Source organism: Rousettus aegyptiacus, unplaced genomic scaffold (genome assembly GCF_014176215.1).
Source record: "Rousettus aegyptiacus isolate mRouAeg1 unplaced genomic scaffold, mRouAeg1.p scaffold_m13_p_4, whole genome shotgun sequence".
NCBI lineage: Eukaryota > Metazoa > Chordata > Mammalia > Chiroptera > Pteropodidae > Rousettus > Rousettus aegyptiacus.
In genome coordinates, this window is record NW_023416307.1 from 3256073 (window position 1) to 3284039 (window position 27967).

At 37.2% G+C, this 27967-nt stretch overlaps 1 protein-coding gene and 1 pseudogene across 8 annotated transcripts in view; one reads left to right on the forward strand and one right to left on the reverse strand.

The window, feature by feature from the left end:
• Positions 1–27967, reverse strand: part of DYRK1A (dual specificity tyrosine phosphorylation regulated kinase 1A) — a 131848-nt gene that overhangs the window by 69345 nt on the left and 34536 nt on the right. For 3 of the 8 annotated variants that reach the window (XM_016123314.2, XM_016123312.2, XM_016123313.2), the window contains exon 2: positions 13227–13309. The exons of 3 other annotated variants lie outside the window; for them this stretch is intronic. In XM_016123314.2, the coding sequence (XP_015978800.1) occupies positions 13227–13236 (10 nt within the window). In that variant the 5' untranslated portion in view covers positions 13237–13309. Of the gene's footprint in view, positions 1–13226; positions 16604–27967 lie in introns of those variants that run through there. 2 more of the 8 variants (XM_036218833.1, XM_016123315.2) reach the window with 2 other exon arrangements.
• LOC118602403 lies at positions 479–597 on the forward strand (annotated as a pseudogene).

The window sequence follows — 27967 nt, forward strand, 5'->3', positions numbered from 1 at the left end:
AAGGCAAGAAGGGAAATAAAGGGAAAGATTTTTACTCAGTTTCATTCATACTCTTGCATGAATCTTTACTAGTTTGGTTAGTGCTCCCAGGTTCAAGCGTATTCCCTCCACACTGATAAAGCAATCCTCACTCAGTCTTGTCTTCTAATCTATGGCAATAGATTAGAGCATTTTCCACATAAACAAGGACTATTTATTTCCTGGTCCACTTCTTAAACATTCTTCATATCACAGATTTTGCCATCCTTCAATGGGGAAAAAATTAAAACCGTGGCACTATTACTTTTTTTTTGAGGCCTGGAGACACAAGGAAACATCATCTGCCTGGTGACAGATGCTCTGGGATAAAACATCCTGGATTTAAATGTTCAGTTTATCATCAATGTTTTTAAAAGCTACTTACATTGCAGAGTTTAGGAAAGTATCAATCAGTAGTACTTTTAGAATCAGAAATTAAATACCTAAAATGTTTATGTGGGTCTACGGCCATGCCACCCTGAACAGGCCCGATCCCATCTGATCGCGTAAGCTAAGCAAGGTTGGGCCTGGTTAGTACTTGGATGGGAGACCCCCTAGGAAGACCAGGTGCTATAGGCGTAAAAAATAATAATAATAATAATAATAATAATAATAATAATAATAATAATAAAGGGACTGTAAACTACAAGGTCCTTGCAATCTGTGAGGTCAACCAAGGGTTGCCTCACCTAAAAAAATTAAAAAATAAAAAAAAATAAGTTTATGTGGGAGGTACATGGGATAAAAGAGGTCAAAAATGTGGTGACAGAAAGAAATCTAACTATGGGAGGTGAACACACAATGCAATATATATATATATGCCTTGCTGTTAAATTGTACACCTGAAACAACTTGCTGGATTTCGTTATCCAACGCCACCATGAATGAATGAATGAATGAATGAATGAATGAATGAATTTTTAAAAAATTAATGAAATGTTTAAAAAGTTAATGCTAAATTTGAATTTTCATTACATAAAATATATATTTTAGAATTCCCAGGAACAAAAATACATTTTCTAAGTACACAATCATTAAGTTTTTTAAAATACAGTATTCAAATTATATTTTCTCCCCTATATTATAATAAAAACATTTTTAAAATAAATAACTGATAACTTCTCATCTGTAGTTAATGATGCTCGAGATATATAAACAGGCTCTATCCTCTCAATGTGTAACAGGTCATTATTATGCCAAGTAATAAATCATCCAAGATTATGTCAAATGACAAACCATACCATAGAAACAATTTTGTAATTTAGGGAGATACACAATCTAATTTTATAGTTTTGAAAAATAACAAGTAGATAGAAATGTATTTTCCTTTCTTACTTTGAAGCCATCTAATCTGAAAAAATTTTTTTAAACTCCGAGCAACGGCTGTGAACAAGTTTGTAATACCTCATTCTATAAAGTGAGGCTGCCCCGTACTGCATTGTTCTGCTGGGCACCTTCTACAAGATTAAGCCCAGTAGATTACAGTCTCAAACCTAAGAGCATCCTTGATGCTCTTCTTCCCTGCTTCTCAGTAAGTCTGCTTATAAAAATAGAAGAGAGACTTACTTAAATCTGGATTGTAAACAAAATTTTCAATTTTGGACTGTTTTTAACTCTTGTGGATCAAATAATTAATGTTTGGGGATTGGTCCCATTCTCATCCCCTTTCCCCTCCCAAACCAAAAACGGGTCTAGAACATTATGAATACTCACTGTTGCATATTAAATTTTGCTACTTAATCCAGGTATCATGGAAATATAAAAGTTGACTGATCAAGCCTTTATTTAGCTAAATGGTATCATAATTAATACACACTGTTAAAATAAGATTCTTGCAAATTAACCTTGGGGTTAAAAACGCTTTTTGTATTGTACTTACTGAGGCAATAAAACAGTAAGAGTTCCATCTTTCTTAAGCATCTTCACTATACAAACCACAGTAAGTATTTTCTTGTCAATCTCTATATCATATAAAAACATGTGAACAGACTCAACACACTTCGGGGTTCTATTTTGTCCGACTTAAATAACGAACAATATGAAAAATTCACTTTCAAGAGCCTTGGATGGTAAGCACCCAAAAGAAAGTGTCCGCTCTCCAAAGTAGCTTAAGCCTAGGTAACAAGGAGAGGCCATGAGTCTGTCCATGAGGCAGCAAAGGGCAAACCACACGAACAGGTCAAGGACAGAGAAAACTTCTTCTAAACAGAGCCCAAACCAAAGGTCACAAAGGCAGAAACAGAAGTACAGGTGTTGATGCTTCTCACATGAGCACATGTAGGCGGGTAGCAGCACGAAAGCTTTTTTGAGACTTCGTTCTTGATGTATACTACCAGAATTCACAGCAAGAGAGAACCAAGGACAGCCACAACTGGAAGAGTGCTTAAAAAAATCCCTTGAGACTACCAGCAAGAGAAGAAACAACGACATGCCCAGAAGCTCAGTTTCCTCAGCTGGGGAAGAAGAGCGCTTCTAAATAACGTCCACCGAAACATTAGTGAAGAAGCACAAAAATAATATCAATTAATTAAAGCACGGGATGGAGACATACCACTGAACCAAAGACAAAAAAGGTCAATGAGATCATACCAATAATCAAAGGGATGTTAGAAAGACCTAGAGCTGAAAGCTGGTGCCAGGAACCACAGCCGAAACGGCAGGTGCCATTCCTGGTTGGGAAGGAAAGCGGGAGTAGAAGGAGGGGAGAAGTTCTCAATTACTACTCGACCACTATCTGCCGCGTGGTCAGCTTCACCCGACTGCTCTAAGTCTCTAGTGCACAGCTGACAGTCCCAGTCACTCAGAGGCAGATGAACAGCCACCCCCAGGCTAAGGCCAAGGAAATGCTCTGTGAAGACACTAATCCACCCGCTCAGAAGGGCCAGCCAGGCAACAGCACAGGTCCAATGCTCGCTGCGGCCTCTGCAGCCTGGCAAGGCAGGGGTGAGGCCCTTCCTGCCAGGACCCCACCTCAAACTCACTGAACTGAGGCCTGTCAGGCCAACGCTTCGACACAAACCGCATGTGCGCGCAGCCCCCTCACTTGGGAGGAAGGCTGACAGTGGCAGAGGGAGTTCGGGTTCTTCAGCTGGGCAAAAGGGTTTACCAGCATTTGTTATTAAAATACTATACAAGAGAGTCACACATAGACCAAAGGTGACAACTGTCATAAACAATTACCCTGAATCTGAAATTTTTTTTTTGTTTTCCTAGGGAAATGTGAATGCAGATCATACAATTAAATCATTTTTTAAAATCACCATTACACTGCAGTACACCTCAGTCCCAACGCTTACATGTTCATGAGTGGAACTTAATGACAGTCTAACACCTCCCTCTCTACAGGCCCTAAGACCCTACATGTTTTGCCAGTAAAGTTCTGTTGTCCATTTTCAAAATGCCACCACAAAAACATGGCACTCAGTTATAATTAAGGGAAGGTGTGTGAGTGCATATACTTACATACCATGTAAAAGTAATTGTCTAGTGGGTAAAGGCTGTGTGGCAGAAAGAAATATAAAGGGTACGAAAGCCATGCCACATCTTGGGAATTCGAGAGAAACTGTCTAAACTGATGGGTCAAGAAAAGAGAGATTTAAATCAATTTTAACAAATTTTAATAATATTGAGCAGAAAGACTTTAAAAGGAGAATAAAAACTGGCAGGAAGAGAGGTAGCATAGAGAGCTATTTTGATTTCATCTTTCTGGGAGGACCATGGTTAGTTTTTTAGATAACAGAAGAGAGCTATAAACACATTACAGTATTTAAAGTGATGAAAGTAACCAAAGGAAGTATTTAAAACTGACAATCAAAATGGGTTTTACCACTAAGGTGTGAGAATGAGGAAAAGAAAATGGATATTTCATTTTTTATTTCTAGAATGGATTAAATTTTATTAACATAGGCATGAAAATTAATTAATGCTTAATATAGAACAGAAGCACAAATCTAAATTTAACCTGTCAGCTGAACACAGCCTGAAAACTACTACTACTAGTAGGAAGAAAAAAGACTGGTTATAACCAGTAGGTTACAAAAACACAAGCATTCAACACTGTTTGTTTGTTTTCTGTAGTAACAAGATAAATATTGACTTTTTCAAGTGTCTGCTTTTTGAGTACTTGATTCCATGTAGTATATTTTGTGGATGGCATGTAAAAATGGAAGTAAACCTATCTGTGCTTCTCTCTAACGTAATCTCCAACACAGATCTACTTAATAACATGGATCTCTACACTTTTTTTTTTAAAAGACTAGTGTAAAGGATATAAGGCCTCAAATAAACTAGGTAGCCTGATCTCAACCACAAAAGGAAAAGGGAAAAAAGGCATTTAGAAAATAAATCTTAAATTGTATCTTTGGAGGAGTTGATCTACACTATCCAAATCTTAAGCAATAATAACTTTTTAGATCAGCTTTCTTAGTTGGGGTTTCCCTTTAAAAGGACCATCTTAGAAGTAAACCTAAATTTATTCAAAAAGTTTTTTAAATAATGGCCACATCTATTTTCTAGAAAACTACAAAACTAAACTCCATCAAATTATTCCTAGAACCAAAACAAATATTTTTGATTCATTTGAATCAACAATTCAAATCACTGTCAATAATACACATTCTTCACAACCCATGTTTCCTCGTGTAAGAACACATGTTCCTTTTTAAAGTAGTTACTTCCACGGACTTCGAGAAAAGCTAATCCAGATAAGCATACTGCATCTTAACTCAACCAAAGAGTAAATTATTTATGAAGCCCTTGGGAATTTCTTTGAAAGAGGAAATAAAATACATAAAATAAAAGTCACCACCATCAACAGACCGTTATGGCTTTGTTTTCACCTGCCCAACAAATATTCGAGAATCAATTATGTTCCAGGCACTACACTAATTAAGATCTAGACCCTCTCCAAACAAAAACTTAAAGCTCCTGTATAAAATGACCCTATGAACAAAATTAAAACACAAATGCAAATTGTAAAATGTATTAACAGTAAGTAACAAAGCAAAAACATATTGGTTAAGATGGAGTCCTGGAATGCATTCCAGCTCCGTCCTTTATTAGCTATGAACCAGGGCAGACTATCTGACCTCTGGCTGGGTTAATCATCATACCTACCTGAGAGTTATCATCAAGAGAAAATGAGTTAATAAATATAAATCATTTAGAATAGCTCTTGGGATACAGTGAGGACTCAATGAGGAACTCTTATATAACAAGAAATAACAAACCCAAGAGAAATATCAGCAAAGAATACTGAAAGGAAATTCACAAAACATATAAAAAGCATGAGAAAACATCAGTCTCACTAACATTTAAACAAACTGCAAATCAAAATATTAAGTTATATTTTGTCTATCAAACTGGAAAACATTTTTAAATATGCGGATTCTAAAGTATGGAAAAATTCTGATGTATAGCCGTTGGGAGAATCATAAATTGTACTTTAGAAAGAAACTTGAAAATATGTATCAAAAATCTAAAAAAATATATAGGTATCCTCTAACTCAACAATTGCAACTTCTAGGAATTAGACCCAGGGCAATAAACTAAAGATGAACACAAAGACTGCCACAATAATGCTCGCTTAAACATTATTTATAAACTAATTAGCAGCAATGGGGAACAGGTTAAATAGCAACTGATTTGTAGATACTAATTAGTCACTAAAAATAATACCGCCAAAAAATGTTAATGATAAAGAAATGTTTAAATTTTAAAAGATGATAAAAATATAGTCACTATAATATAACCCCAATTTTGTTTCTTAAATATTGTTTGAAGGAGCCACATGCACATAAAATAACAGGCAATTACAAATACTGGGAAATTACAATGATATGCTGATTGTTAGGATTACTGGTGAATTTTATTTTCTTCTTTACAGAAATTCTAACTGAACTCGAATTATTTTTAATTAAAAACATAAACTGTATTGTGGTGGTAATAGCTGTACGATTATATAAATCCACTAAAAATTCAAACTTATTCATAAAACACATAAATTTTATGATATGTAAATTATGTTTCAGGGACTATTCACTCCCTCCCTTCCTCCTTCTCTTCCCTTCCTTCCCTCCCTCTCACAGACACACACACAATACTTATTAAAAAGGTGAGGGGTAGGAAAAAGTCCCTGAGCTTAAAAGGAAAAAAATTACAAACATGTTATGTTTTATTTAATGAGGAACAGGGAAAGATTAAGTATTTTAGATGTCTTTCAACAGTAAAATTGCATGACTCTAACAAAATATCCATGTAAGAAAATGTCAATCATTTCAAGTACATTAGTATGAAAAAAAAAAAGTTAACATTTTAGCTAACTTGGTTCCCAGAAAAAACTCTTTGTCACCTTTTTCCCTATCTACCCTGCTCCTACAAATCCTTTCTGAATAATTCCAATAAGTAGGAAAATTAGCATAATTCCAATGCCTAATAAATGGTCCTTCAACACAAATTTTAAATTATGTAAATTAAGATATGAATTTGAATTGACTAAGTCTGATAATATGGGCAGAACAAATAAAATTTGAGACAATGTATAATTAGAGAAGACATACCAAATTTTCAAATAACGGCGCAATTTAAGAAAATGCACAACCAAACATGAATAGTATGGTAACAAAGAGGAGAAATAACAATAATAAAAAAAAATAGAGCGCGTTTATTAGGCATATGGTACATATGCACTCTGCACTACATGCATTACCAGTATTATGCTTCTTACTACCCATATGAAGAAAAAGGTTTGGAGCTTTGTATTTTGTGTTTATAGTGACCTCAAATCCCTTCTATTTTCCTGGGTTTTTTTGTTTTTAATTATGTACCTAAGAACAGTAAAAGTATATATATGATCTACTGATTTCCTTATTGGGGAACATCACAGAGATTTACTTAGTAACTTCCACCCCTCCCTTTCCCCCTCCCTCTTCTCCAAACATCTGATTTGAATGTATCTTTTTACTCACTGTTAATAACTATGAATCAGCAGCTTTCTTTTATTTATTTGCAATTTACCCTCATTGTAGAAAATACAGCCATTAAATATTACACTCATTCATAACTACCATTTAGTTTTAAGTTCTACAAGTATCTATTTAACACTCCCCTAATATCAAGGCCACTGCAGTCTCTATGGCTGCCAAAGTTATTATCCTCTAGTAGATTCCTTAAGAAGTACTCAAAGAAACAACAGTCCCCAAATTCATACTCATGTTCATAACATTTTGTCTTGTCTTTATACTTTAGTCCTTTTAGCTGGCTATAAAACTCCTGGCTCTCATTCATTTCCTGTCATTATATTAGATGTTACTCTACTGCTCCCACCATAAAGCATGACTAGCAAAATCAAATCAATCTAATATTCTTCATCTGAATAATTACTTGGGTTGTTTGCCTTGATACTCCAAGAATTTTCTTTTCTTTAAAGTCCAGTAATTTTTAAAGAGTATGTCTACATTTGGTCATTTCTGGATCGATTTACCCAAGTACACAACATGCCCTTTCCAAATGTAGTGGCGATTTTTATTTTTAATTTCAGAACATTTATTTGAATTATTAGTATTTCTTAAGTTTCACTGCTTTTGTTCTTTTTCAGACTTATCTGTATGTTGAAACTTCTTTGCCTGTCTTTAGAACTGTCACTTTCTCTAGAATGCTTCTTTATCTTATTTTTTTCTTCAATTCTTTCTTGTTTGAAATATTTTCTCCTATTCATCTTCTGTTTTGCTGAAATTTTTTTCCATTGTGTTTTTTCACTCTCATGTTCATTCTAGTTTAGGTTTCATTTTTTAATGACATTTTTTTTTCCATTTCTCTTTCCTGCATTATCACATTTCTAGGGTTTCTTATTTGAATTTATGGTGCGCTTTCATATTTGTATCATTTTCTAAATTTTGGGGGGGGTCTGTTTTGAAACATTGGTTATAGTTTTCATTTGTTTCGTGGGCATTTCTGGCATGCTTTCATTGTCTGCAGGAATATTTTTCTGCTCCTTATTCTTTTTTTCTTACAAAAACTTTATGGGAATTTGTGATCCTTGTCTGTTGCCCATTTTCACATAAAATAAAAAACTCTGGGAAAGCTGCAGTAGTTTTTCTGGCTTCATTAAGAGTTCTCTTCTGTTTCCATGAAGGATAGGAAAACACAGTCTCATGAATGACATCTGTGCTTTCGCCTTACCCCACCTCATCCGACCGTTTCTCCTGTGTCCCCATTGTCTCCATCCTGCTTAATTTAGAATCTGTTCTCAGCAGCGCCTCCTTGGTGTGGGGCCTTGACCAGGAAGGGAGCTTCAGCCGGTCAGTAGTTTTGAAAATTCACAGGGACCAGGTAGCTCAACAACACAGTACTCGCCGTGGGCCCCTTGTATCCTGGGAACTCAAAGCCATCTCTTACTTTCTTTCAGTTGCTGTTCGCAAACTTGCTTGCCACTCTCCAGGAAGTCTGTTGGCTATCTTGGGGTCCTCATGTTCTCAGGACCATCTGATAGATACCTTACTGCTTCATTTTGTACAAGTAATGACACCACACAGGTAGTTACTGGAGATTTGTCTCCACCCCCCTACTTGTATTAGGGTTTGTTTTATAGAAGGTGTATACGAATTTGTAGTTTTGCTGTCCTTGTTCTTGTCTGTTTTTAGGGAAAACTGTGAACATTCAAAAACTATGCCCTGCTGTCATCTTCCCCAAACGCAAACATTCTTTGGGGGTGTACATTTAGTAACTATCCTTAAAATCTAAACTAATGACTAGGTATCTATTTGTCTTCACCTGAGTCTTGAATAAAGGCATTAAGATCTAAGAAATTCAACTTTCCAAAATAGCTAACCTCAGGTTTCCCATCATCTTTTCTATAAATAGTATTGTTCTCTTATGTGATATATACATGATGTAATCGTAATTGATCGATTCCCCTTAGAAATTAGAAATTTAAATAAAAATATGAAACAAAAAAAAATTAGTAATGAGAAGCTCTTAAAACCATTCTAAGTTTATTAAAGCAGACATTCAGATTTTTACAAATTAGGATAGCAAAAGCTGTTCTTTTTGCAAGTATTCATTGAGTACTTTCTATGTCCCAAGAACAAGGCATACAAAGAAGATAAGCTTTAGCCCTTTGACCTTGAGAATCAGACTATAGTTGGGACAAAAAAAACAGTAAGCAAACGTGCAAACTGCATAAAAGCATTAAATAAAAACCATTTGCTAAAAAGAAATAATTCTTGGAGAAGAATATCCACCAAACTATTAGATTTGTAGCTTATTCACTTCTGAAGCACTTGAACTTTTTCCTCCACTGAGTATACGTGATCACTTTTATATTTTCTAGAAGAGTCTTCTTTTTGCCAGTTGAATTACAGATTTTTAACTATAATACTCAATTCCAACAGAGATATATTAAAAAACATACATCCATGTAATGCTAGTGAGTATAAACTGGTAGGTATTACTAGATAGCTTTCTGAAAAGTTCTATCAAGAACCTTAAAAATTTATCAAACCCTATGACCCAATACTTATACTCTTTTTAAAAATCAATCACCAAAAAAAAATAATTTATCATTCAAATATTTATGCACAAATGTTACTATTTTAAAATAGGTGAAAAGTTAAAAAAAATAATGTCTAATAAGATATCGAACAACTAGGAAATGATCACACATGAAACATCAAATCAGCACACGTTAAAATAAACTTCTAAGTAATTCGCCCTCAAAAACAGTTATATAGTTCTAAATGCTCTGGATCTGCTCTAAGTTCAAAGCAACAAATGATCACTACAATTAGTTGTTGATGACATAGGAAAATGTTTATGATATAATGGCAGGCAATGAAAGAGAAAATATATGTAATATAAAAGATTTTACTCAAGCATACCAACTAAATATTTGAGATTCTCTCAATCAAAAATGGTACTAAAACCAAAAAACTAGAAAGGAATGAGCCATACATAGTTCATTGGACAGAACTTGAGAAATGTTTCCTTGCACTGATCTACATTTTTATAAAATTCCAAATTTTTTCAGTGATCGTGTAACATTTAACAAACAGGGGAAAAAAGCAAAATCTTAAGAGCAAAAATAAATCCACTGAATTTACCATTCACCAAAAAAATATAAATTCATTGCATTATTAAAAGCAAAATCAGATTTCTCAGGGTTAAAAAATGAATGAGGGCTAAAGGAGAGAAAACACACGCGGAAAAGGACGAGATACACGGGACCGTGTGAAGAACAATTTCAGAAGGAGGCAAATTGGCACCAGGTACCAGAATATTAAAATGTACAAACACTCTGATTCCCCCAATGCACTCTGCATATGAATGGATTCAAAATACTGATCTCTGTTATTTACAGATCTGATTTCTAATTGTTCTGTAATAATACACCATACTCCTGTGATCACTGAAGGATGCAACCTCTGCCCTACAAAACTCACATTTTAAAATGAGTTAGAGAATTTAAAATTAAAAACTGCCCCGTCGAATAGTTTTAAGCAGTTAATGTTCATAGATATATATATATGAGAAATATAACAACGGCAACATGAAGAAATCAGCACAATATAAAATAAATTCCTAAACTATTCATCCTCAAAGAGTTGCAGTTCTATACGTTCTACAACTATTTCAAGTTTTAAAGTGACTAACCTATCGCTATTGCTAAAAAAACAATTTCAGCTGTTAAAGAAGCCCATGGCAATGAGGAGTAAAAATGATACCAACTGCTGTATCCAAAGGCTTTTCGTAAGCAATGGTCCATTGGATGTTATGGGTATAAATTAAAACTAAAAGAGAGGGGAGGTCCTTTTATCGAATACATTTTTAAAATGCAAGAGCCTTTAGATCAATGTGCACAGTAATCCCTGTGCATTTTCACATTTAACCTCAGAAGTCAGTGATTCTACATCCTAAACTAACATTTGTTACCTCTTAAATCAAAGGGCTCCCTGGGCTCCCCGGATGCCGGGAGGCAGAATGGTGTCACTTATCACTGACATGAATGAAGGGGAGAGGAGCGGGTGTGTGCAGGGGAGACGTCCAGGAGGCAGTTACATGAGTCTGGAGCTCAGGAGAGAGGAGCTAGACTCAAGTGTCGATTCTGACAACTCTGGTACGTAGGCGTCAGGTGAAGCCATTACTGTGAATGCTATTAACCAGAGAATGTTTTCTGTTTTCAACCTAGATGCTGTGAATTCAGTAGATAAGTCTTAAAAAAAAAAAAAAAAAATGCACCAAAAACATCCATTACATCATTTGTCTACACATCTTCCCCTTCCTCCGAGGACCGTGAAAGCTGTTCATTTTATGTTCAAAAACAATTATTAACTTTCAAATTGTTAAAAGGGAAATATACCAATAGCCAATACATATATTAGAGAAAATCAGACCTTCCTTCTTGGATTTTTTCCTTTATAAGCCAATAAATGTTGAAAATTTTTTAAAAATATAAGGCCAAGTAAGAGAGACTGGATTATATCATAAATCTAATCTTTGTAGAAGTTTTTTGTGTTCTAGAATTCATAAAATTAACTAGATAAGCTTTATAAATGGTATTTACTCTTTAGATATTTCATTTCATCCATAAGCCTTTCGAGAGAGAGCTTTCTGAAACTTCGTATCTTGTACAGAGAAACTAGAGATAAAATGGCAACTCTGCCACTTCAAAATTTCATAAGGGAAAAATCTTCAAAAGTATTACTATTCACGAATAAATCTATGAGACGCCTAAAGTACTTTGTTCCTCTGCTGACCTCGGCTGAAGGCGAGCATCTACGTGGCACGGCCAACGTGCAGTCTAGCGCCCAGCGAGCAATCGGGAGCTGACAGCACTGAGAGACTGTTCCTGCGCCAGAAGGTCAAACTTAAAAAATCTGACAACAAAACGTTCATACAATTCTAAAACTTTTCTGTAAATACTCCTATTTATTTCTCTGTGACAGGGATGTCCAGCCTCAGCAGCATCTTGATTTTATCGGCCACTCGCCCAGAGCGTGTGCGTGGTGTACCTCTGACAGCACAGGCCAACGTCCATGTGCACGCGCCTGAGAAACGGTTTCGGAGATGACTACTCCATCACCTTTTCCTTAAAAACGAATGACCATCATATTCTGTGTCCCTCATGAATGTAAAATATTATATGATCTGTAATTTGCAAATATATTCAAGCACATTTCTTCACACAAAATGGTACACCTGGGATGTTTTTTAAATCCCACTCTAAAGTCAAAAAATGGTAATTTTTTTGTTTAGAACACAAAGATGACCAAAACCAAACACCAATCACAAAAACTTTAACAGCCACACCAATAATGTAATTAAATGTCTACCCGAGATTTATGTAGTTATTTCTTTTCCAGTTAAAGACCACATTTTCAAACCATTAATAAATATAACCAAATAAGACTATCTCTGACACAGTCTACAAATACAAACCACTTGGTTCAACAAAATGCCTCACAATCTGCCTGATTTGAGAAGATACAAGTTTAAAAGTCAGTAACATTTATCCATTAGCTACACTACAGTCTGAACATAGGCATATATAGATTAGCTTCAATTTTTCCATTTATGAGTAAAGATCACCTCAATTAATTATAAGGCAATCGAAATTATTCTTTCAAAAATGCCTTCATGATGCTTCTCCTATACAAACACGAATGACAAAAGGATAAAAAAGGAGGAGGGAGGGAAGACAGAAGAAATGGAGGAAGGGATGGAGGCAAAGAGGAAGGGAACAGGGAAAGAAAGAACAATCCTACACTATATTTTTTACAGGAACCACATATATAACATCCTTATTTTAACTGTCAGTCTTATTTCAGATGGATCAGTAACGTCTCCTCCCTGTGCCTTTAAAAGATTGGCTCTAACAGGGATCTGAGGGGACATGCATTCAGCCATAAAGGTAAACATTTATTTCTAACAGAAATACTTCAGTTCTCATCAAAGTATTAGCTGACTATACCCTTTTGAAAACTACTAACAATTATCAAGCTGTATTTGTACTAACACCACTATTAAGTCACCAATCATCGAACTGAGTCCCAAAGTTGTTTAATGAATATCCCAACTCTCTTTGCATTTATAATTCTAAATAATTCTCCCCACTAATGCTGTTTATCAGAAAGCTCCCGCATTCAAAATACACCACCAGTTCCCACATTCTTTCAGACAGCCACAGTTTTACTGTATTTTAAAACTTGAGTCACCTGTATGCATCGTCTTCTTCCCAGTCTCATATCATCCTGATGGGGTGGGGGAGGGAGGGAAGAGTCCGGCAGCAAAACTATAACTGTGTGAAGAGAAACAGATTACGGTAAGAGATAAGGGCGCAAGACAATGACCCCTAACTGAGGAACATCTACTGTAGCCACAATACCCAAAATAGAGATAAAAATAAAACAAATTCATCACCAATACTTATTTAAGCTTACTTGAAAATCATTTTCATTAATGAAAAGCAATTAGGTATGAAATATAAAGTATTAAATTGTCAAGGAGGAAAACATTTTAAAATCTGCCTACAACCAATGAAAATGTCACACATTTCTAGATATAAAAGTCGGTATTTCATTATTCTATATAATTTATCTTGTGGGGGAAATCTACAGTTTATAATCTCCATCAAATCGGCGTGTGAATGCACTTTTTGTCATGGCTTACTATCAGAGGTAATCAGAGGTCATGATTATTCTACAGGAAAGATAACGTGTCAATCTACCGACGCGCTGGTGAATGAAGTTCTGAGACACTGCTCACAACTGCTCCCCTAAAGCCCACAAGCCCTCTTTTGCTCTCCGAATGGCTTCTCTTAGTTTATTGTAATTCTTTCACTGTACTTCCTACTTACTGCTTCCATTAATAATTTCAGGACTGACCAACAAATTCCATAATGACTGATGGGAAAGCAAAAGCAACCTCACTGTGATCCACTGAGAGAGCGAGCACGTGATCACAGCAATAAAGACAAAGACAAGTAAAAGCTAAAATCTAACTTATAAAGGAGTTCTACTTAAAAATGTATTTTTAAATTGATAGCATGAAATTCAGTAAGTATTCCTAATAAAACACAACATTGCTTATGTTAGCTAAATTCCTAGGCTAGCGAAAAGAAATCTATTGATCCCCAAGAGTATCACTGGTCATGGGCAGCAGGGACCCTGCAGAACACACACAGAAACAAGATTCGCCAACTCTCAATTCCCTCTTTATCTCGGCAAGTTCTAAAATAGGCTGTTTCCTCTGTTAGCACTTTCTCAACTCCTACTGCTTGAAATTCCCTAATTTACATCATGGCATCCTGATCGTCCTGCTTAATAATAAACCCTTTCCACTAAGTATGTTCTTAAGTTACTATCCAAAGCTCCTGCTGGCTCAGTGCAGTTCATTTCAGGTATGTGACAAGAAGAAATCAAAAGGGCTGAAATAATTCACTTTAATATTTACAATTTTCAAGGAGGATGCTAGTTAGCCCGAATGAACCCCTAACTGGCAGTATTCTAACAGTGCTGCAAAATAAAGTAAAAAACTACTGAAGAAGTTAAGAAAAACTTTTTTTAGGGAAGTGGGTCATAAGAGATGAATCAACATTTATTGACCCCAAATAAATGCTTTTCATTTACTTCTCCTACTTCTGAACTCCCATGTCCCTTTAAAGTTCTAACTCTGTACTCTAAATAGCAGTAACTGGAAGAGGAACTCAGAGGCAGGGGTTTGCATGTATAAATTATTTGTAAATCAGGAATTGCCTGTGTCTAAAATTACTACCTATCTTCAAGATTCCATTCCTGTAAAACCATCTTTCCAGTTCAGACGCTGCTATGCTATCAAGTAAAACCTCAGACGTGGGACCAATTGGTACTCAATTTGGGATGAATGAATGAACACTCAAATATTATATCAAAATAGTTTTATTTGCAAATATTGGAATTATGTATGAAGATTAAAGATTTTTACTTCAAAGCTATAGTTTTCTAACAATTTCTCCCCACATAAATGGTCAGTGTTTTCAATTCTAGCATGGACCATGGGGAAAGAAAATATAAATTAAATCTCTAGCTATAAACTCTATATTATTATATTCTTCACATATATGTTCCAATGCTACGTATATCCTGCCAACTTCAAAGGCTTCCATAGGAAAACATATGACTGATACAAAAGTGCTTTATAAGAAAGTAGAATCAAATAACACATTAGTATTCTTTTTATTTTATTGAAAAAAATTAACAGGTTATTTTACAACTGCTTGAAATATCTGAAGATAAGAAATATGGGTGGGCTAGTTTCACGATTGATAGTCATCTGACTGTGGATCATCAAAATCGTCTGACCCTAAAACTGACATCTATCTTAGGAAAGTCATCCATTAATCACTCATCATTTGAAAAGCAGCCTTTAGCAAAGGGTAAAGTATCTCTATGAGTTACAAAATTTGCTGCTGACATATGCAGCAACTAAAACTATCATGTACTGAGTATGACGAACTCCTTAAATCTTGACCCTGGATTGCTTTAAATAACAATTCTAGTGATTATTCCATATATCCTTCAGGGTGGTCATTTTTCACACACACACACAAAAGTGTTTATATCTAGTGAGAGTTTTATGACCATAAGTGGTTAACAGCAAACACCGAATGTACTTTGCCAACTACAGATATAATTTTCTCTAAAGAAGCTTAAAAATTCAGACGAATTACATGAAAAGAACAGTGATATTTTAAATTTTTTCTGAGAAAAACCTACAGTGAATTTTCCATCTTTCCCCTACAAATGGAGTCATTCACAAATTATGGAACAAAGGTTAGATGCTAACGAAAAACATCGACTGTCCTTACCATGTGGACCTCCCGTAACCCTGAGAATCTCTTACAGCATGTTTTAGCTCACACTTTGCCAAAGGCAATCTAATGGTCTATGAACACTAGGAACTGGGCTTAAGTGGTTTTGAAACTAGATCTACAGACCATCTTTTAGTTGTCTAAAAATCACTGCACAAAATTAATGTACAGCATATCTTCAGGGTGAAGGGAACAGGAGAATATCCAGACACCTAACTGAAAGCACTGACATGCTGAGATTTCTAAAATTAATACTAATCCACACAGACCAAGAGTGGCCAAACTGTAACTGAAATACAGCAGCAGGATCGGGCAAATCCAGATTAGCTCAGGAGTTATGAATCAACTGTCGGGTATGATGTTTTCCCTAACATCACAATGTTTCATAATGACACAAAAACTAAAACTCCTATCTGATTTCAAAATAAGTAATAGAAGAAGCATTACGAGCAGCAAATGAAAAAACTCAGTATGATACAAGCTTCGGAAGTACTGTCAAGTACTGTATCATTTCTCAAGGCAGGTGGAAGGGCACAGTTGTTTTTAGTCTAATGTTACATGATATGGTCGTATATGTATATTTCACAATTAAAAATTTTTATCCCACGGGAAAGAAATATAATGCACAATGAGATTTAAAAGGACAATTTAGATAATTCATAAGATGCCAATTAAGAATAAGCTAGCCCTCAAAATAGAATAAGTTAAAAAATGAAATCAAGAAAAACTTAGTTGATAGATCTAAAATTTGATTCCATAAATTAAAATTACATGATTATCTAAAAATTATATACTGTGATTAGCTTTCCTTAAAAACTTCTGTTCATTTACACTAACAGATTAAGGAAATAACAGAAGAAAACATCTTTTCCCACACAATAATTTTAGAAATAGATCTTCTAGAATTATAATAGCCAAAGGAGTCAAAGGTAAAAGAAAATAAAGAAATGTTACGATTCCCATACCTAACACACGAGAAAAAAAATCTATAACTCTAATTCCCAATGAAATAACTAAATAGCATACAGAGAAAAAGTATTTTCCCTACCTGGGAATTTCAAGTGTAATCCTAAAAATAGGAATATTTATGACACCCCCCAACCCCCTAGGAAACAGTCTTAAAAAAATTAAAAAGGCAAAACGCGCGAGATTTTAGAGCGCGCTATCGAATAAGATTATGAGTAGAACCATAGGAAAAGGAACCCTGGCGGAACACTCCGCGCCGACACGCTGACTCTCCCGGCAGCCCCGTGGGCAGGCGGCCTCGTCTCCCTCTCATCACCGGACGATCGGCCGGCGGGGCCCTGAGCGCTGGTCCCACAGCAAAGCGCATACTTTCCAAGCTCACCAAAATGCCTCTCATTAAGGGTCACCGAAATAGTTACAAGGAATTCATAAAGATGCAAGAATCTGAGTATGCCTAAGTCTGACCCTGAACTCACTCTCTACCTCAACCATCCTCAACGGGACATAAAGTTCCTAAGTCGTAAATTAATTCCTAAAAAACATTTCAGTTTAGGATAATGGACACATAACTCTCCACAAAAGTTAGCCAGAGAAATTTTGATCACGGCATATCACAATGTTGTTATATAGTCCCTTAACCGAAAAAAATTTTTTTTAAAGGAGACAAAGTAAAACGAGGGTAAAAACCAGGAGCAGTTAAGTCATTTCTGCCTTGGGCAAGAAAAAAGAACATGAAGGATGACAAACCTGGGTCTTGCATTAAACAACTCCAAAGGCACGTTAGAGGCGGGAGCAGCTGAGGTGCACGGTAAAGGGGCTAGCGGGATGCGGTTTCTCATGAAACTATGTGGAAAGAAAAAAAACAAACACCAACCACCCTGAGGTGAGCACTGGAGAGAAGGTGAGAAACTAAGAACTGAGTGGAATAAATAAACACTGCCCCGCTTGTCTGCTACCTCAAGCATCCAGCTATTTTGCTTCTTTGGGATGATATCTGGGCTCAAGTTAAACAACATTAAGGCACTGAGTGTATGGACACCAATAATTACAAGAAAACCAGAGGGAAATACCCCAAATGCATGTTACCCAGAACAATGCATAATGCACTGACAAACACCTTTTCTAAAACTGCAGGAGACACTGAGAATTTCTAGGGTAAGTCAGTTCAGTCAGCGTGAAGTACAGAATAACCCTGTCACTGATTCGAAATACATCGACTACTACTGATACTCTTATTTTGCTTGCTATCCTTTGTCTTCCTTTAGTTGAACATGAAAACATAAGAATTTGCACAAGTTTATTTCAGCCTTCAAGTCTATCAACATCATCTACATATATTCTCTTGAATTCTGAGTTCCTCAAATACGAATTCTCAGACCACAGAACTTTGCAGAAACCCAGCTCCCACCGTTGGAGGGTGAGCACTAAACAGGTATCAGAAACAGCCCAATCATATGCAGACTAAGGTCCAGAAGGCAAATTTTTAAGACAGTTGGTCTAAAGTCAACATTAAGAAGTTTTTTAGTTATATGTGGAGTTAAGCAGACTTTTAAAAGCTCACTGCCTCTAACCCACCTCTCTGCAGAGTTTCGGCCCACACTCTCAAGAGCCCGAGAACTGAGCCTGAAGGCCTCAGTTATTACTGCTTCCCAGTAATCACTGCATACAGGTGTCTTACCTTTAATGGACACATATTTCCTTTAATCTACTTAATCCCCATAAATAACTATGGAAGATTAAGTAGAACTACTATCCCCATTTTACAGGGGAGGAAACTAAGGCCCAGAAGTAAAGTCAAGTCTCCCCAAGTCACATGTGGCTGGCTAATGACAGACAGACAAGAATCCAATCCAACCTAAGTGACTTCAAACCTGCTGCTGCTCTCAGGACTAAATCTACCCCTCCCCAACCTTCCACCTGGCTCAAAAAACGGAGGGACCATGCAGGGCAGGAATCACTCCACTTCTTATATTCTCAGTCCTGGTTAACTGGTGTCACCATCCCACCAAGCTCCCAAACTAAAACCCTGACCATCTCGGACCTCTTTCCTATTCTTGTGTTGGATTTCACCTCAGAAAAGCCTTTCAAACTGGCCTCGTTACGCCATTTCTCCTGTTCCTGTCTTGGTCAGGGCCTTCCTTGTTCTGTTTACACTCCCAGCTTAAGTCCACCCATTACGGGCCATTCTCATCAGAACTACATGCCTTAAAAATGAATCTCGTTACCATTTCTACCCAACTGTGTGCAAGTTTGCTGTTCAGAAGCTAGAAATGAACAATGCTAGTATTCTCTCCATTTAAAATTTAAAACCTCCAGTTTTTCTCCCATCATTTATCTGCTATAAATCACTGTTTTCTGATTACAAAATTACATGCTCATTACTTAAAAGTAGAAGAAACCAAGAATAAAGAACTAAAAGTTACACAAAATTCCACCACCCTGAAATAATGAATCTGCTTGTTTTTATAATTTTTCATCTTCACATCAACAATTTACATTTACATCATTTAAAATAACTGTATAGTACTCCACTGCACAGATATGTTTATTTTAAGCAAATACTTACTGGAAGATATTTGGGTTGTTTCCAAAATTTCACTACCATAAATTCTGAACCCTTGGAGCCTGCTTTTGCTAACCTGTTTATTGGAATTAAGAGCAAAGTAATATGAACAAAACACCAAGATTTTTCAGTCTCTTCTGTTAATGTGCTTCCTTAAGATACTCTTTTATATCACCTTCACATCATGTACTCAAACTTCCTATGATTCAAATCAAGCCTAGTTCAAAAGAGGAATTAAAAATGAGTGGCCCACTGACCTCTACGTGCTCTGAGAATCAAACAAGGCTGAGATCCAGCGCCTAGTGTTACTCCTGATTCCATCTCCCTGCCTCACCTGAACACCTGGGGTGCTCTCACTCATGCGTGTATTCTGCAAACAAAGCAGTACCTGTCACACAGAAGATATTCAGGAACAATGTATGTTCGATAGCCTGCAAACCCTTCTCGTAACTAGTGTCTAAGAAAGGCACTGGAAAGCCACTCTGCACTCTCCCTTCTGACAGCACTGATTTTTCTAAATAGGATGGTCTGAAGCATATATAATATATGTATGCATACATGTAATTTTATTTATAAAATATACATTGTATATAATTAATTTATATAAATGCATGTACACACATACTTAGTTGGTAATAAGTACTTTTACACATATATAATTATATGTAATTTTATAAACCACTGCTTTTAATTATCCTTGCATTTCAAAAATACAGAAAAATAACAAGGCCCAGAATTAATCAAAAACACACACTACTACTAACAGTTTACATTTTCCTCCAACAAGCCTATTACTAAGAGTAGTAAAATGAGTTAGTTTTACTTGTTTTCCCTGCTACACTCTTGTGGAAGTTACGGAAAAATGCTACCTCCTCAGAAATTCTTAAAACGTGTGGTCAAGTATTTCAGAGCAGCAGTTATCCTCCAAAAACCCCATGCCTTTTTCTCACTTGTAGCCCCAGCCTCTGCTGTTACCTCTAGCTCCCGGCTCTTCCAGTCATTTCTCTATGTAACTTTCCCTCCAAAAGCACTTCGAAGGTTTACTTTGAACTAAGTATCCTGGGCTCTCTCCTACCCTAACCTCCCACTCAATATCCAGACCAGCAAGCTGCTGGCCGTCACTTCCAGTGACACATCACTACCACAACTGGCTATGCCTAAGGCATCCTCACCCCTTCCCAACACGACCCACCCCATCTCTACCCCTGCCACCACCTTTCTTCCAGTGACTTCACTAGCAAGAGATGACTTCCTCCACTCTAAGTGGTTTTACTAAATCCTATCAGTTTTCACAATGCCTCACGCCTTTGCATTCTTCTCCATGCCCACTGTAATCACACTGATCCAGGTCCTTATTTCACACCTGGTATTACAGATGTCCCCAGACCTAAGCATCTCCTAGCCTGACAATATGTCAGAAACACTAGGGGAGGTTCCCCCAGACTAGACTTCAGACTCCACTCCGAAAGGTCCTCACTCAGGAAGCATGGAGAAAGACCCAAAAATCTGCTGGGTTTTTGGATTATTTCCTTTCTTGAACAAGAACTTCCAGGTGATTCCCGAGCACTGGTAGGTTTGGGAACTACTTACACTTAAAAGCAGCTTGTCCCAATTCATCCCACACGCGGCTGACACACGTCTTCCTGAAGCACATGACTTCCAAACAAATTTTAACTCCTCTGTACTTAGAAACATTCGATCAAATCTTACTGTCTTGAACACAGAGCTCTGCATGGCATTCTATAAAATGCCATTTAACCTCCTCCTTTACGAACGTTCGAATCATTTCCCCTATCTACAATCTGCCCCTTGGACGTGGCTCCATCCATAGTGGCGCCAGTCCATGGTCCACAGCCATGCCGCCCTGAACAAGCCAGGTGTCTGATGTCAAAAGCTAAGCAGGGCCGGGCCTGGTTAGTACTTGGATGGGAGACCACCTAGGAAGACAAAGTGCTGTAGGCATAAATAATAATAATAATAAAATATAAAATAAAATCTGCCCGTTTACCTCAATTTTTCGATTGATCCTTCAAGTCCGCCTCTATTCCCCCTCATCCGGCGTAAAGCCATCCCAGCCTCTCCTGTGAACTTGCACTGCTAATTATTTGTTACATTCTTACCCTAGCGACATTATCTACTTGGTGAGCTCATATTTCTATCATACCACAGATGTTCAATGAACACATTGATATAGTAGAATTACATGGAAAATAGATTTTTTTTTTGCAAAGAAAAAAAAAGTGGGTGATAAAGCAGTATACAGACACCAAATGATTATATTTGTTTTTAAAGGGAAAGAAAAACAGTGGCATGAGGGGAAGAAAACAGGTTATACACAATGTAAATAGTAGTTTATCTCCAGGGAGAAGAACTACAGTAAATTATTATCCATATCTTCTGTATTTTCTAAATTTTCTAAAATGAATGTGCATTTTATAATGAAACAAAACCTTAAACCTAGAATCTTAAACCTGAAACTCTTGACCTACAAAATTTCTTATCAGTGAAAATTATGTAAAAATGACTGACATAGGGTACACAGTCTCACTGTCACAATCCTAATATACATGATTTTTTTAATGTCAACATCTTCCCAACCTATACTTCAAATTCCATTGGCCTCACCAGACTGGATGTTCAACTTCTGGGTCCTGGCTCACAGACCTGCAAATCAACTGTACACACGGGCACGCTATTTCTCTAGTCGTCTAAGTGGGGTTTTGTTTGTTTTCTTATTTAGTTTGCCCTTTCAATCAAAACTACAAATCTTAACATAGTATCACTGCTCTCTTACTTCCATGTAAGACCGACCAGGAGACATACAATAAGTGAGAAAACTGGAATTAACACTAAAATAAGTCTCAGGAACAGAAGTCTGACAGACCTTTAAAGCACCATCGTAAGTGCCCTTCCCTCCGTAAACAGAATCAAATCTTGAATATAGTGAAAATCTACCTATCTCAAAAAATAATTTTCATGATTATATCAATAATTTTCAAGACTTAGTCACAAACTTATGTTAAATTCCTCTAGACTAACTTAAATAACTTAAGTTCATGATGCTTTTTTCTACAATGAACAGAAAAGAGCTATTCATAGCCTACAAAACACTCTTCACATGCACAGACTTATTCCTCGGCTTCTCCTCCAACTGTACACCAAGACACTCAATCTATCTTCTCGAATCTAATTAGCCAGTCTTCATCCATCTTTCTTGCGCCCATCTCATGCTTTGTTTCTCAATTTATGATCTCCAAACCTGTACAAAGTATACTCGAACAAGAGCCCTGGCGACAGGAAGCACTGTTCCTACACAGGTTTCTTTTTTTCATGTAGCATGGATTTCATGTTCCATGTGTACTCCATTTTCCCACATGTCTACTCTCTTTTAAAAATCCATTTCAAGATAGAAAATACAAAATTTATATATAAAAGTGTATCACTAAAATATTAAAAAATTAGAAACGATAAAAATGGTCAACACGAAAAGGTTATGGTATTCACAGGATAAAACATTATGTAATCATTTAAGTTCTTCTTACAATAACTGTATTACATGAGAGCAAAAGTCCTATCAGAAAAGACTCAAAACTCTTCCCCCAAAGCACAGTCTCAGGAAAGTAAAATAAATGTACAGAAAAGACTCCAGAAAAAAATATATAAAATTACTAATGATGAGTGCCTTTGACTAATAAAAATCTGAGTAAAATTTAACTTTCTTCTTTATATCTTTCATAACATCACGACTTTTATAAATAAGCACAACTTGTAATTAGGAAAAACTGGTCCAAGACATTGAGCCTCCATCTTAAGATAACGCTGTCATGGAATGTAGCTAAAGGTCACAACTCCGAGAGCACCCTCTAAGTACAGCCAAGTTTTAAAACTCCAATACAGGGTAAACACGATAATAAACAACTAAAGATCTTCACATTTAAAAATCAAATAATATATTGCTAGCTCACTATCCACAAGAAGACCCAAAAAGGGTCCTGCCTGGCTTTACCTAGTACTCAAGGCCCTAAGTCGTCAGGCTCGTGAGTCTGCCCACCCTAGGTTAACTCCTGGCTCCACCACTCACCGGGTGGCCACAAGCAAAGTTCTGAACTCCTTCCTAAGTGACTAACAGTCCTCACCTGTACAGCGAGGGTAATCCCATGCAACTGTCAGCCATCAGTGACCCAGGACACTCCCTGCAGCACTTACGTCACTGCGTGGTGAGTGCAGTCTTCGCACTGTTACATCTCACACTACCGTTACCTCCACCTTGCCGATTTTATCTCCTACTATCCACTTTCCCCCAATCTACACTCCGGCCACAAAACACAAAGCCCATGCCCCAAATGCCACTTTTAACTCAGGCTGTATTCCATGAGGCTTCCTTATCCATCTCTGCCCGTCAACACTATGCTACAAGCCCAAGACCGATGCTTTCTCCCCCGGAAAGTGTCCCACCTGCACAACATGTGGACACCACGCTCTCCTCGTCCCCGCCACCGCAGCATTCACATACCATCATTGTGGCCCTACCCCGACTCTGCCTCGAACTGCAGGTAGCACTGTGTGCATGTCAGCCTGTAGCCCCAAGAGTATAAAAACCTTGTTCATCTCACCCTGCAGAAGGCCAGCCTCCTCAACTACCGCCAACTCTCAGTACAGGAGATGAAAAAAGCATAATCCTCGAACAAACACACCTCCTAACCCATCTGCTTTCGGTCGGTTTGTTGAAATAACTGAGTTAAAATTTTTAAATATTTAAGATATTAGTATTAGGCACAATTGAGTCATACCTGAAATCTAACAAATTAGTGTGCCGTGGTTTAGCTCTACAACTTATTTTAATGCAAAAGACAAAAAATCAAATGTTTTTGCTAGAGAGAACTATATGAGCTAAAAACAGTTTAAATAATTATCAACTCCATATAAATAGCCATAATCAGATGAACTTGAGTATAGTTTGGGTTTGTTTGGGGTTTTTTTTCTGTTAAAATACCAAACCTCTTTTCTAAAAAGAATATTTTTTAATTTGGTTTTACTTATATTAAAAATGTCAAAAAAAAAAAAACCCAGATGAGCGAAATATTGATAGCTGCCAAAGCGGCAAGGGACAGAGACATGGGGGCTCAGCACATCGGTCTCCCTGCTTCTGTTTATGTTTACCGTGTTCCATAATTAAGTTTTAAAAAAATAAAGATTTTTAAAATATAAGAAATACAATTATTTTAACTATAAGTGAGCTACTTGACAAAAAAGCTAGTTACAAGAGACTTAAGGATTCAATAATATTTTATGACAAGAGAGCTTACAAACATACCTTGACTGAACAAAAATCTCCATTTTTATTTTGTTTCTCCTTAGGGAGAAGAGAAAAAGGTTAAAATAGTTTTGGAAACTATTTTCCTTAAAATACGTCGTTTTTAAATAGACCACTAACAAAGATTTACCCGTGTAAGCTTTGTTCCATGGAAGTTTCCAGAGCATTCGTGTGTTAACAAATGTGCAGTGTGGTGTGAAAACTCAGGGAGCCGGGGTGAAACTCTCTTCAGGATGCCATCAGCTAGCTCTGCGGGATCAATAAAGAGCAAACCGCCTAGTGCCAAAGTCCACGAGAGGGGCAGATCTTACTAGTTGCAACAGCTTATATTACCCAGTCACTCTTAGGGGGAAAAAAAATGAACATTTTAACAATTTACCCCCAAATTGTTTTTTGCTACCCAAAGTCATATTTGATTTTTATCTTCCTACTTTTTCATATTAGAACACCACATTTTCTTGTGGGAACTAATATACAATATACAGATGTATTATACAATAACACTGAAATTTTCATATTTAAAGCTAGCAGGTCTTCGATTCCATTTCATTCAAATCAATCCCTTAGCAAATTAGAAACTGAGGCCTAGAAGTAATGTGCTTTACTCAAAAGAAATGTGAAAGCAAAATAAGCACTGAAAAAAACTGATTATCAAACCAAGGGAAAAAGCAAAATATTGAATGGCTATTTTAATCGAGCATTCAAACTCCATTGCTGTACAGAATTATGTGCAAATATAAAATATGTGTATAACAAGAACATAAGCATATTTATCTTTAAATGAAAATGTCCAAAAAATAACTGCAAACCTTTCACAGCAGTATCTCTGTTAGGACAATCGGGGCTGAGAAGACAGCGGTGCTGGGCGTGGGGAGAAAGCTAAACAGGGGCAACCACACATCCGTCTGGATGCGCTTCGGAGGACCATTATTTGTGCCCACTGAAACAAGTGAAAAGTAATTTTAAACAACTGCGCACACACAAATAATATCCTAAAAATCAGATGATGTCATGACATGAATAGAGTTTCAAATTCATCCTTCACGTCTTCAACAAATAGAGTACTGGAGACAGAGAGTAGGATTGCCTGTCACCATGCCTGCCCTCCAGGAACCCACAGCCCAACACAGGAAACTGACAAAATCCCACTTCTACAACTACAAACCGTGCTAATGGTTATGAGGGAAGGCACAGATTGCTAAGAGAATATAACGAGGGGAACACATTTAGATTTGAGGAATGGGTAGTACTGGAAATAATCTTCCCTAGAATTTGGCAGGTGAGGCCTGAATTTGCAGTCTTTATATCTGTAAGCTTTCTTAAGATCCCAATTATTTTAATTTCTAGCTCTACATAAAGAGAGGTAGTGAGAAAATTCCAAACTTCTAAGAAAGGGATAGAAGGCTGAGGACCTGGAAGTACCGAGGATCGTCGGCCAAGACAGTGAAGACTAAAGGAACAATGAATAAACGCTCCCAAATAAAGAAGCAGGTCTCGCAAAAATGGAGTGAACTAACTGACTTACTCTCTATGCTTCAAGACAACAGGAATCAAACCAAGAAGAAACGGAACGCTGCAGCAGAGCAGGTGAAGACTGAGCGGAGCACGAAGGCGTCCGGCGGGACAGCGGCTTCGAGAGCGGCAGCCCCCAGCCACTGCATGTCGCTGCGCAGCCCGAGACCCTCCCACGGCGTCTGCCTTGGCCATGACTCCAACACCAAGCAGGAAGCAGGGTTCAAATACCCTGGACCTGACCTTTGCCCAAAGGCCCACATCACTATGACATTATTTTAAAATCTGCCCACTCCACGAAATACAATTTGGGGGATAGCTAGGATTTTAGAAGAAAACTTTCCCCTCTGCTGAGGCTATCATTTGCCCTGGTTCTCTGGGGACAATTCCCCAACATGATGGAGGGAAATGAAGTCCAAGCAAAGCATGGTGGTCCTGCTGAGATGTGAAGGTAAAGAAAGAGTTCAAGCAGCTGAAGCAGCAAGAATCTCTGTGGGACAGGCAAGAGAGAGACAGGAGCTACACACAAGGGGGTCTCCAGAAGTCTGCGCAGGGGATCTAAGAGGACCGGAACGCACAAGGGCAGGGTGAGACTACACGAAGCTTAGCAGAGTGCCTGCTAAGAGGTCGGGGGCAGAAGCAGACGCGACAGCAGGCCTGGGAGGGTGTGCAGTCTCCACCAGAGCCACAGTGGGGAGACCCTGTTAACAGCTTATGAAGGGCAGTGTGATGTGTCACCCTCACTGGGCCTTGGGTCCCCCGACATCTGGCCACGTATTATTCTGAGTGTGTCTGTGAGGGTGTTTCTGGATGAGATGAACATCTGAATTTGTGGACTGACTGCCCTCCTCAGCGTGGGTGGGCAGTATCTAGTCAGTTGAGGACCTGAATAGAATAAAAGGGCTGGGACTTTTTATTACTCCCACAAGCAGGAGAGAACTCCTGCCTGACTGCATTCGGCTGGGGCACAGATATTTATTCCTGCTTTTGAACTCAAACTCTTGCGTTTCTCAGGGCTTTGGACTCAACTAGAACTACCCCATCGACTCTCCTGGATTTCCAATTTGCCAAGTGCAGATCTTGGAACTTATCAGCCTCCATGATTATGTGAGCCAAATCCTTGTAATATATCATCTACCTCCTATTTGGTCTGGTTTTTTTGGAGAATCCTGATTAATACACACCTTAACATTCCTTTGCCCCTTTCAAGACTAAGAACCATATCCTAGAGTATAGCCTACACGAGACCAATACTAATAATATGTAAAACCACACCCAGACAAGATTCACAGAAAGTCCCAGTGTGGAAGTCACAGCCCGCCATATTCAAGGGGCTAGGAGTTACCTTGAGCTTTCCACAGATCTTACATAATAAAGTATAAAACCAATCCTACACAAGTTCAAGGTGATCAACTAGTCCTCTAGAACAAGCAAGCACTAATACTCTTAAAAAGAACAAAATATGGTATTCGAATTAAAAACTAGTAAGTAAGCAATGAACGGAGGAAATGTGATCCACAGTCCAGGAAAAGAAGGAGTCAATGGAACACCAATTCCAATATGGGCCAGATGTTTGATTTAGCAGACAGACTTTAAAGCGGCTATTTTATACAAAGGGTTAAAAGAAAATATGCTCAGAAACTGTGAGGAACACATACTCTTTAATGTGTGAACACAGTGTCTCAACAGAAAAATAAAACTAAAAAAGGAACAAAAAGGAAATTCTGAAAGTGAAAAACAATAACTAAATGAA